Here is a 12232-nt window from a genome sequence, read left to right on the forward strand (position 1 = left end):
GTTCAAATGTGGTATTGAAATTTTGTAAGCCATAATATATAATGTCTTAAATTTTGTCAATCTCATGTGAAGGATATTAAAATTTATTATCTAACAAATGCATATATCATTAAGCGAGAGATAACAAATTATTTTGTTTTGAACTTGAATGTTTACAATGTAAGAAATATTGTATTTGTCGTTAAATAAGATTTATTTGAGAGTGGAATATAAATTATTATTTTTTAAATGCAAATGGTGGGGAGAAGTCGTTAAACAAAAAACAAGCTTGGCCTAACATCGTGCAACCGTTACAAAGTTAAGTTCGGCCAGGCCGAACTTTTTATACCCTCCAAATATTAAAAATATTTGGAACTAATACGGAATAATCAGTTTTCTTTCTGTTACGAAAATACAAATACCCTCAACATTAGATGTAGAAGTTTATAACCATTGCGAACCCCAAATACATAATTTTAGCTATTTCAGGCAAGCTATTAATTTGAAAATACCTGGAATTAGGCGGTACCGATACGTGGGGGCAATACCACTACGTGGGCCTATGTCCACAACTTTTCGATCTGACAAATTGGCTAAAAACGTAAAAATACTTCAAATCGGGTGGTACTGTTATATGGGATGGGGGATATACTAAAAATTAACATATGTTCATGATTTTTAGTAGATACGTTTTTTGACCTCTAGGAACCCGAGATAACCAATTTGGTTTGAAAATGTGTCTAAATACGTCGAAACACTACAATAGGTCGATAGGTTTTTTTTCCTCTAAGAACCCTAAATGCTAAATTATACCAAAATACCTAAAATCGTGCAGTACCGTTATATGGGTCTATACCAAAATGTGGACCGATATACCCCATCTTCGAACCTGCATGCAATCAAAAGAATCATTTTTCTATAATGTCAGCGTCCTACCGTTATTTTTGTGGATACTGGAGTAATTACCACAGACAGACGGACGGACGTGCATAGATTGACTCTCTGGGGTATTTTTGCCACCGTTAAAAATGTTTGCCATAAAAAAGGCTTGGGAATCCAAGCCGCGGTCGCATCCAAAAAAGGTGGTGGTTCTGATAATTCACCAATCAACGCTTCAGAAAACTACAACATTTTTTTGATATTTGGGGAGAAGGGAGAAACCCCATTGCGGCACCGTGGCATCCAATGGAGTCACCTGAGAACAGTGGTTCAGAGAATTCACAAATCAAAATTTTTCTGATGTTTGGAGAGAAGTGAGAAATTACGAAATCAGTAGCTGCACTCAATATTTCTACAGGTCGAATAAACATTATGAGCTAAACGATACTAGTACGAACCTAAGTCAGTTGAACGAAAATCAGAAATTGATGTGGGAAGTCAACAGGTTAGTCGGTGAGCACCGTCATTTGAGGTGCAAGTAAACATGAGAAAAGCAATGATGCCCGATGAGGAGAGGGACTTCGACTCCAAAATGGCTCCAGAAAAACGAATTGACATTACTAATCCTGATACGGGCAGTAGGGCCGAAATTATAGAGGCTATTCCTATCCAGTAGATATCACCCTCTCCTCCACTAGATGATAGTGCCCTTAAGGCAAATATAGGCAAATATTTTTGAAAATAATAACTTTGAAAAATCCACGCCTTTGAAAAACATAGGGTTCTCCTAAATGCTTTGAAAAATCCACGCCTTTGAAAAACATAGGGTTCTCCTAAAAGCTTTGAAAAATTCACGCCTACGAAGACCATGGGGGTTCTCCTAAAAATCTTTAAAAAATCCACACCTATGAAAACCTAGTGGTTCTCCTAAAAATCTTTAAAAAATCCGCGCCTATGAAGACCATTAGGGTTCTTCTAAAAATCTTTAGGAAATCCAAACCTATGAAAACCTAGTGGTTCTCCTAAAAATCTTTAGGAAATCCACATCTATGAAAACCTAGTGGTTCTCCTAAAAATCTTTAAAAATTCTACGTCTATGATGACCATAGGGTTTCTCCTAAAAATCTTTTAAAATTCCACGCCTATGATGACCATAGGGTTTCTCCTAAAAATCTTTAAAAATTCCAAGCCTATGATGACCATAGGGTTTCTCCTAAAAATCTTTAAAAATTCCACGCCTATGATGACCATAGGGTTTCTCCTAAAAACCTTAAAAAATTCACGCCTATGATGACCATAGGGTTTCTCCTAAAAAACCATAGGGGTTCTCCTAAAAATCTTTAAAAAGTCACGCCTACAAAGACCATAGGGGTTCTCCTAAACATTTTAAAAAATCCACACGTATGAAAACCTAGTGGTTCTCCTAAAAATCTTTAAAAAATTGGCGCCTTTGAAGACCATTAGGGTTCTCCTAAAAATCTTTAGGAAATCTAATCCGAAGAATCCAGGGTTCTTCTTAAAGCTTTGAAAAATTCACGCCTATGAAGAATCCAGGGTTCTTCTAAAAGCTTTGAAAAATTCACGCCTACGAAGAATCCAGGGTTCTTCTTAAAGCTTTGAAAAATTCACGCCTATGAAGAATCCAGGGTTCTTCTAAAAGCTTTGAAAAATACACGTCTATGAAGAACATAGGGTTCACCTAAAAGCTTTGAAAAATCCACGCCTACGAAGACCATAGGGGTTCTCCTAAAAATCTTTAAAAAATCCACACCTATGAAAACCTAGTGGTTCTTCTAAAAATCTTTAAAAAATCCGCGCCTATGAAGACCATTAGGGTTCTTCTAAAAATCTTTAGGAAATCCACACCTATGAAAACCTAGTGGTTCTCCTAAAAATCTTTAGGAAATCCACATCTATGAAAACCTAGTGGTTCTCCTAAAAATCTTTAAAAATTCTACGTATATGATGACCATAGGGTTTCTCCTAAAAATCTTTAAAAATTCCACGCCTATGATGACCATAGGGTTTCTCCTAAAAATCTTTAAAAATTCCAAGCCTATGATGACCATAGGGTTTCTCCTAAAAATCTTTAAAAATTCTACGCCTATGATGACCATAGGGTTTCTCCTAAAAACCTTAAAAAATTCACGCCTATGATGACCATAGGGTTTCTCCTAAAAAACCATAGGGGTTCTCCTAAACATTTTAAAAAATCCACACGTATGAAAACCTAGTGGTTCTCCTAAAAATCTTTAAAAAATTGGCGCCTTTGAAGACCATTAGGGTTCTCCTAAAAATCTTTAGGAAATCTACACCTATGAAGACCAAGGGGTTCTCCTATGATGACCATAGGGGTTCTCCTAAAAATCTTTAAAAAATCCATGCCTATGAAGACCATAGGGCTTCTCCTAAAACTCTTTAAAAATTCTACGTCTATGATGACCATAGGGTTTCTCCTAAAAATCTTTAAAAATTCCACGCCTATGATGACCATAGGGTTTCTCCTAAAAATCTTTAAAAAATCCACGCCTATGATGACCATAGGGGTTCTCCTAAAAATCTTTAAAAATTCCACGCCTATGATGACCATAGGGGTTCTCCTAAAAATCTTTAAAAAATCCACGCCTATGAAGACCATAGGGTTCTCCGAAAATCTTTGAAAAATCTCCGCCTATGAAGACCATTGGACTATCCGAAAAATCTGTGAAAAATTCACATCTATGAAGACCATAGCGTTCTCTTAAAATCTTTGAAAAATACAAGTTCTTGGAGACCATCTAATTTTTTTGTTTTTTTTTTTTTTTGAAAATCGCATTGGAAGTCTGTAGGGTTGTCCTAAAAATGTTTCAAAACTTCAAACTTATGAGGACCATAGAGTTCTCCTAAAATCTTTGAAAGATCCACGCCTACGAAGACCATAAGGTTCTCCTAAAAATGTTTGAAAAAAACTACGCCTATAAAGACAATAGGATCGTCCTAGAAGTCTTTGGAAAATACACGCCTATGAGGAGCCTATTACGTTGTCCCAAGATGTCGAAGGATCTACCCTTCGACCCAATTTGAAATATTGAGTCAGTAACGATATGAGTGGACGATGGTCTTTCGTGGAGTACAGAAACCAGTCCAAACCCCGTTTTGGTAAACAGGAAGGACGATTATATTTCGTGGAGTTTAGAAACCAATCCAAACACCGTTTAGGTAAACCGGGATTTTCCCCAAGGAGGAGAGACATCTCTGGGCTCTCGAGGGTATTTAAGTAATTGCTAACGAAGATGATTGGACCCAGGTTCCAACTGATTGCAATTTCTTGTACTTTCCTTCTAGGAGCGGAATATGGAAAACTTTAAAATTAAGTTAATGGTCTCATTGACTGCAGAAGCGGTGCTACTACTGTATTTGCCGGGCAGAAAACCCCTGAGAACTGCGAATGGTTGTCTCCTCATTACTCCCGTAAACCACTCACATGTATAGTCCAAGTACAGATGCACTTTGTAAGGGTGGTGTATAAACGGGTCTTAAATATTCTGATATTTCAAGTTCTATGTCTTGGGAAATATTGCCTTCCCTTGGTAAAAATTAAATTAATTAAATCACGAGGCCTACCAGCAATTTAAAAATATCAATTCGATCGGAGAAGATGCCTTAAACGGGATTTACAGGCCTGTAAAGCCCCGAGAACTGCGACAGATTGTCACCTCATGACTTCTATTAACCACACACATGGGCCCTAAATATTTCTGGACATTTCTGATCCATATCTCGGAAAATATTGGCTTCCTCTAAAACAAATTATATTGCTGTGGTCATGATAACAAGGACTACCCGCTATTAAAATATCAAATCGATCCGAGAAGAGGTCTTAATCTGGATTTAATGGCAAAGGAATGGTATGAAATAATCCACCTTGGAACTTGATCTAAGTGCTAAGAGTGCCTACCACCCATTTAAGTTGGTCACCGTAGGTTTTTTAGAACATTCGGGTCATTATGACCGGAGGTCATTATGTCGCTTTAAACAGAACACCTTTGGTACAAATTTTTAAGCAATCCACAAAGACTCCTTAAACTGCACTTTGAACTTTTGTGGGGAAGATACTCGAAGTGGTTGTCCGAAATAGACCATCATCGAACTTGATTTAAGTTTGAGAGATATAGTATGATATACACAGGTTGGATCAATGCCAGTCGCTCCATTTTATAGTTATTATTAGTTGGTCACAGTGGGATTTCTAAGAGCTTTCAGGCCATTGTGTGAGGAATTATAGACTTGTCCACGAAAAAAATATATATATTGGTGTAATCAGAACCCACAATTTTGTAGCGGAGATAGTCGAAGTAGTTGTTCTATATAGACTATATTGGAGTGCCCACCACCATTTTTGTTGGCCAAAATATTCGGGCCATTATGTCATGAAATATAGACTTGTCCGCGAAAAAAATGTTGTCGCGATAAACAAAACCCCAAAGTGGTAAAAATTTCATAGCTTTCCTCGAGGAGCCTTTAAACTGCACAAAAACGAAAATCTTGAACTTTTGTTTGGCCCGAAGGAGCGTACAGATATGGTCCATCTTTGTACTTGATCTAATGATTTGGACCATTGATCCTCTCGAGAGGTACCCGAAAAAACGGATATTTGAAGTCCATGTTCGTATTTGATTTAACTTAGAATTTTTTCGATGAGGTATATTTTTAATCGTATCAAAGTGTAAACACCCTTTTTAGGGTACAAAAACTTTTCCCAACTGCGACTATTTTCAGGCTCCGCACTGAGGACTGTTATTCAGCTTCCCCTGACGACAGTTATAGTATAGAAAAAAATCCTCACCTTCGCCTGAGGACTGTTTCATGTAAATTTGAAAGAAATACTACGATGTTCAAAGTTTGGAAATCGGTTATTCCCTTCGAGAGACAGCCGGAAGAACCGGTATGGCTAGATCGACACTAAATTATTTTGGAATCGATTTGATCTCAATATATGTGGCCCGACAATCATTGTGGCACATTTCTGATCGTGACAAAGTGTATATATCCTATGTGAACATACCGTTGAGGGTATAAAAAACATCCCAAATGTTCTCCTTTCTTTCAATTACCCAAACAAATTTACAATTAAGCTTACAAAACACCTTTAGCCTACAATCATTTAAGCTTGTGATGAGATGACCATTTTAACACACTACGTATTTCTTTTGTATACTTACAGGAGTCGGTGTTGTCCTGGTGACAGTTAGTGGTGCTGCATGGCGTATGACTGCTCCTGGTGGACCGCCTTGCCTTGGTTTGGGTTCCAGTGTCGATTTAGGCAGATGTGGCCGAAGACCATGCAGTCGTGGAGGTGGTGCACCACAAGGTCTACTCTATCCAGAATTTCAACATAGACCACCTCCTCCTTCGTATCAGGCCAGCATGCAAGAATATCGTTTAAGGTTGGTATGGAAGTCAAAAATTGTTTTGTTCTCTACACACTCTCCCCTTTCCGTACTCTTTCCCACAACATGGCTTAATGACATTAAACTCAAACTCTTTGAAACATAACATAATAGCAGTGGCAGCAGCAACAACAATAACAACAACAGCAGCAGCAAATGATATAACTACAAAGTAGAAAAGGACTTTTTAGACCATAAAATGTGGCTAACCACATAATGTGGTTTAAAAAGGATTTCAATACATTTACTAACACACACATATATACAGAGAAAAATGGTCTAGTCTATTCTACAAAATTTGATAGCAAGTCCAGTAGGGAGTGCTCTTTTTACCAAAAGTGGATTGCATGTCATTTGACCAACCAAAAGCTTACAACAGCAGCAGACGAGGACAACCTATTGTTTGTTGCAAAGGAATTGTTACCGTTCCTTCGACCGTTACGTCTACTCTACGACACTCTATTGTTAAAACCAATTTAATCGAAACGATTTTTCTGTGGCTCCTTCATTCTCATTGTCGGTCATTTGTTTTTGGCAATGGACGAAGGAAATTTCTGCAGCTATTGTTAATGATTGCATGTCCTTGTGCCATTTATTATAGAGTTTCCTTTAGACGTTCAGTGTCTTTGTGGTTATTTGCTGTTGCTGTTGTTCTTGTTCTTGTTGTCGTTTTCAAAATCCCTCTACAAAACTTTGAAAAAAATTGCTATTAATTTACACAAATTGTTTTTGTGTGTTCTTGCGATTTTTTGTTGGTTGTTTTTTATTGTTGTTACCAATTTACTTACTTGCATACATTCTTTATTCTTTTGTTTTATCCTAGACTACTACTCTTGGATAGAGATCGCCAAAATGGCGTTGTTCGTGGCAGCTCACCGCCTCCCACTTATCGTTCACATGCCGGAAGTTTGCTAAGGTAAGAATAAATTCATTTTAAATGTTTGTAATAAAATATCCCGACCACGGACGACAACAATGACGACGACAAAGTACTTTCCAAATAGCTTGTATGTGGTCAGTTTAAAATTGCTGATGTAAAACAAACAATGTAATTTAGAGCAATTGTTATTTGTTTTTTGAGGAAAGAGGGCGGAGGGGTGGCTTAAGTAAGGGCGGCTTTACAAAATTTGCCAGGGTCATTAAGAGCGCAATCCATCAATTTTTGTGTATGTTTAGGGTTTGAGAATAATGACACATTTTATTTTGACATAATAAAGACTTTTGCATGTTATGCAATTATAGTAGAGGGGAAATTTGAGGAAATTTATGAGTTTAGACTCCACAGTGTGGGTGACGTAATGACGAAATGGTGCCTCTATAGTCCCATTCTGAAATAAGGAGTGCTTCTATAGGCCCTTTCTGAAAGAATGGGTGCTTCTATAGATAATTTCTGAAAGAAAGAGTGCTTCCATAGAGCCCTTCTGGAAAAGAGTGCTTCTATAGACACTTTCTAAGAGAAAGGTCTTTTCTGAAAGAATGGTTGCTTCTACAGAACATTTCTGGCAGAAAAGGTGCTCTTATAGACCCATTCTGAAAGAAAGGGTGCTTCTATAGACCCTTTCCTAAAGAAAGGGTGCTTCTATAGACCCTTTCCGAAAGAAAGGGTGCTTCTATAGACCCTTTCCGAAAAAAGGGTGCTTCTATAGACCCTTTCCGAAAAAAGGGTGCTTCTATAGACCCTTTCCGAAAAAAGGGTGCTTCTATAGACCCTTTCCGAAAGAAAGGGTGCTTCTATAGACCCTTCTTAAAAGAAAGGGTGCTTCTATAGACCCTTTCCGAAAGAAAGGGTGCTTCTATAGACCCTTTCCGAAAGAAAGGGAACTTCTATAGACTCTTTCCGAAAGAAAGGGTGCTTCTATAGACCCTTTCCGAAAGAAAGGGTGAAAGGGTATTGACCCTTTCTGAAAGAAAGAGTGCTTCTGTAGACACTTTCTGGAAGAAAGAGTGCTTCTATAGACCCTTTCTGAAAGAATGGGTGCTTCTATAGACCCTTTCTGAAAGAAAGAGTGCTTCTGTAGACACTTTCTGGAAGAAAGAGTGCTTCTATAGACCCTTTCTGAAAGAATGGGTGCTTCTATAGACCCTTTCTGAAAGAAAGGGTGCTTCTCTAGACCCTTCCTAAAAGAAAGGGTGCTTCTCTAGACCACTCCTAAAAGAAAGGGTGCTTCTCTAGACCCTTCCTAAAAGAAAGGGTGCTTCTATAGACCCTTCCTAAAAGAAAGGGTGCTTCTCTGGACCCTTCCTAAAGAAAGGGTGCTTCTCTAGACCCTTCCTAAAAGAAAGGGTGCTTCTATAGACCGTTCCTAAAAGAAAGGGTGCTTCTATAGACCCTTTCCGAAAGAAAGGGTGCTTCTACAGACTCTTTCTGAAAGAAGGGGGCTTCTATAGACCCTTTCTGAAAGAAGGGGGCTTCTATAGACTCTTTCTGAAAGAAGGGGTGCTTCTATAGACCCTCTCTGAAAGAAAGGGTACTTCTACAGGCTCTTTCTGAAAGAAGGGGTACTTCTACAGACTCTTTCTGAAAGAAGGGGTACTTCTACAGACTCTTTCTGAAGGAAGGGGTGATTCTATATACCCTTTCTGAGAGAAAGGGTGCTTCTACAGACTCTTTTTGATAGAAAGGGTGCTTCTATAGACTCTTTTTGATAGAAAGGGTGCTTCTATAGACTCTTTTTGATAGAAAGGGTGCTTCTATAGACTCTTTTTGATAGAAAGGGTGCTTCTATAGACTCTTTTTGAAAGAAGGGGCGCTTCTATACACCCTTTCTGTAAAAAAGGGTGTTTCTTTACACCCTTTCTGAAAAAAGGAGCTTCTGTACACCCTTTCTGAAAAAGGGTGCTTCTATACACCCTTTCTGACAAAAGGGTGCTTCTATACACCCTTTCTGAAAAAGGGTGCTTCTATAGACCCTTTCTGAAAGAAAGGGGGCTTCAATAGACTCTTTCTGAAAGAAGTGGTGCTTCTATAGAGCCTTTCTAAAAGAAAGGTTGCTTCTATAGATGACTTCTGAAAGAAAGGGTGCTTCTATAGACGACTTTTGAAAGAAATCGTGCTTCTGTAGGCCCTTTCTGAAAAAAAGGGTGCTTCTATAGACACTTCTTGAAAGAAAGGGTGCTTCTATATACCCTTCCTGAAAGAAAGCGTGCTTCTATAGACCTTTTCTGAAAGATCAGGTGCTTCTATAGACCCTTTCTGAACGAAAGGGTGCTTCTATAGACCCTTCCTAAAATAAAGGGTGCTTCTATAGACCCTTCCTAAAAGAAAGGGTGCTTTTATAGACCCTTCCTAAACGAAAGGGTGCTTCTATAGTCCCTTCCTAAAAGAAAGGGTGCTTCTATAGACCCTTCCTAAAAGAAAGGGTGCGTCTGTAGACCCTTCCTAAAAGAAAGGGTGCGTCTGTAGACCCTTCCTAAAAGAAAGGGTGCGTCTGTAGACCCTTCCTAAAAGAAAGGGTGCGTCTGTAGACCCTTCCTAAAAGAAAGGGTGCGTCTGTAGACCCTTCCTAAAAGAAAGGGTGCGTCTGTAGACCCTTCCTAAAAGAAAGGGTGCGTCTGTAGACCCTTCCTAAAAGAAAGGGTGCGTCTGTAGACCCTTCCTAAAAGAAAGGGTGCGTCTGTAGACCCTTCCTAAAAGAAAGGGTGCGTCTTTAGACCCTTCCTAAAAGAAAGGGTGCGTCTGTAGACCCTTCCTAAAAGAAAGGGTGCGTCTGTAGACCCTTCCTAAAAAAGGGTGCGTCTGTAGACCCTTCCTAAAAGAAAGGGTGCGTCTGTAGACCCTTCCTAAAAGAAAGGGTGCGTCTGTAGACCCTTCCTAAAAGAAAGGGTGCGTCTGTAGACCCTTCCTAAAAGAAAGGGTGCTTCTAAAGACCCTTCCTAAAAGAAAGGGTGCTTCTAAAGACCCTTCCTAAAAGAAAGGGTGCTTCTAAAGACCCTTCCTAAAAGAAAGGGTGCTTCTAAAGACCCTTCCTAAACAAAGGGTGCTTCTGAAGACTCTTCCTAAAAGAAATGGTGCTTCTATAGACCCTTTCTGATAGGAAGGGTGCTTCTAAAGACTCTTCCTAAAAGAAAGGGTGCTTCTATAGATCCTTTCAGATAGGAAGGGTGCTTCTAAAGACTCTTCCTAAAAGAAAGGGTGCTTCTATAGACCCGTTCTGATAGGAAGAGAGCTTCTAAAGACTCTTCCTAAAAGAAAGGGTGCTTCTATAGACCCGTTCTGATAGGAAGGGAGCTTCTAAAGACTCTTCCTAAAAGAAAGGGTGCTTCTATAGACCCTTTCTCATAGAAAGGGTGCTTCTATAGACCCTTTCTCATAGAAAGGGTGCTTCTATAGACCCTTTCTCATAGAAAGGGTGCTTCTAAAAACATTTCCTAAAAGAAAGGGTGCTTCTATAGACCCTTTCTGATAGGAAGGTTGCTTCTATAGACCCTTTCTGATAGCAAGGGTGCTTCTTAAGACTCTCCCTAAAAGAAAGGGTGCTTCTAAAGACTCTTTCTAAAAGAAAGGGTGCTTCTATAGACCCTTTCTGAAAGAAAGGGTGCTTCTAAAGGCCCTTCCTAAAAGAAGGGGTGCTTCTAAAGACCCTTCCTAAAAGAAGGGATGCTTCTAAAGACAGTTCCTAAAAGAAGGGGTGCTTTTAAAGACCCTTCCTAAAAGAAGGGGTGCTTCTAAAGACCCTTCCTAAAAGAAGGGGTGCTTCTAAAGACCCTTCCTAAAGGAAAGGGTGCTTCTATAGACCCTTTCTGATAGAAAGGGTGCTTCTATAGACCCCTTCTGATAGAAAGGGTGCTTCTATAGACCCTTTCTGTTAGAAAGGGTGCTTCTATAGACCTTTTCTGATAGAAAGGGTGCTTCTATAGACCCATTCTGAAAGAAAGGGTGCTTCTATAGACCATTTCCGAAAGAAAAGGTGCTTCTATAGGCCATTTCTGAAAGAAAAGGTGCTTCTATAGGCCATTTCTGAAAGAAAGGGTGCTTCTATAGACCCTTCCTAAATGAAAGGGTGCTTCTATAGACCCTTTCTAAAAGAAAGGGTGCTTCTATAGACCCTTTCTAGAAGAAAGTGTGCTTCTATATACCCTTCCTAAAAGAAAGGGTGCTTCTATATACCCTTTCTAAAAGAAAGGGTTCTTCTATAGACCCTTTCTAAAAGAAAGGGTTCTTCTATAGACCCTTTCTAAAAGAAAGGGTTCTTCTATAGACCCTTTCTAAAAGAAAGGGTTCTTCTATAGACCCTTTCTAAAAGAGAGGGTTCTTCTATAGACCCTTTCTAAAAGAAAGGGTTCTTCTATAGACCCTTTCTAAAAGAAAGGGTTCTTCTATAGACCCTTTCTAAAAGAAAGGGTTCTTCTATAGACCCTTTCTAAAAGAAAGGGTTCTTCTATATACCCTTTCTGAAAGAAAGGGTGCTTCTATAGAAGAATATCAAGAAGTATTTTAAATCACATACATATAATAATTTAAATTTCCTATAGAATATGCTCTCCAGGAGAAAGTTCACCACTGGCCCTTTAATTAGCAGTGAAAGCAAAACTTTATTCCCAATTATGTTTTTTTTTTCCAACATAAACTTAAAAGTCGTTTATAACTTTTGCACAGCTTCCTTCCTCTTAATTTTTTTAAGATTCATTTCATAAATTATCACCACGAATATTGATAGCCGAATGAATGGGTGGGTGGGTGGTGGTGGCTGTTGTTGGGTGCTTAGTTTTATTCGTCGTGCAAACCATAAAACTTAAACTGTCTGCTGTGAATCGTTGGAATGTTATTGCTATTGCTACTACCACTGCTATTCTGCATATATACATTCATTTGGCTATTGCTCTGGAATGAGCAGCATAAACCATAAATAATATGACAACAACATGGGAGAATGAATGCCAAACAAAAGTCTATGGAGAAATTATTGTGGTTTGTCTGATGGTTGTTTCCAACAACACCAACAGCA

At 38.7% G+C, this 12232-nt stretch overlaps 1 protein-coding gene across 2 annotated transcripts in view; it reads left to right on the forward strand.

Moving 5' to 3' along the window:
* LOC141405268 (uncharacterized) overlaps nt 1-12232 on the forward strand; it is a 335745-nt gene that overhangs the window by 313816 nt on the left and 9697 nt on the right. For both annotated transcript variants that reach the window (XM_073989384.1, XM_073989385.1), the window contains exons 5-6: nt 6062-6284; nt 7111-7203. In XM_073989384.1, coding sequence (XP_073845485.1) covers nt 6062-6284; nt 7111-7203 — 316 coding nt within the window. The remainder of the gene's footprint in view (nt 1-6061; nt 6285-7110; nt 7204-12232) is intronic.

Source organism: Musca autumnalis, unplaced genomic scaffold (assembly GCF_047663935.1).
Source record: "Musca autumnalis isolate F117 unplaced genomic scaffold, ASM4766393v1 scaffold_5, whole genome shotgun sequence".
Taxonomy (NCBI): Eukaryota; Metazoa; Arthropoda; class Insecta; order Diptera; family Muscidae; genus Musca; species Musca autumnalis.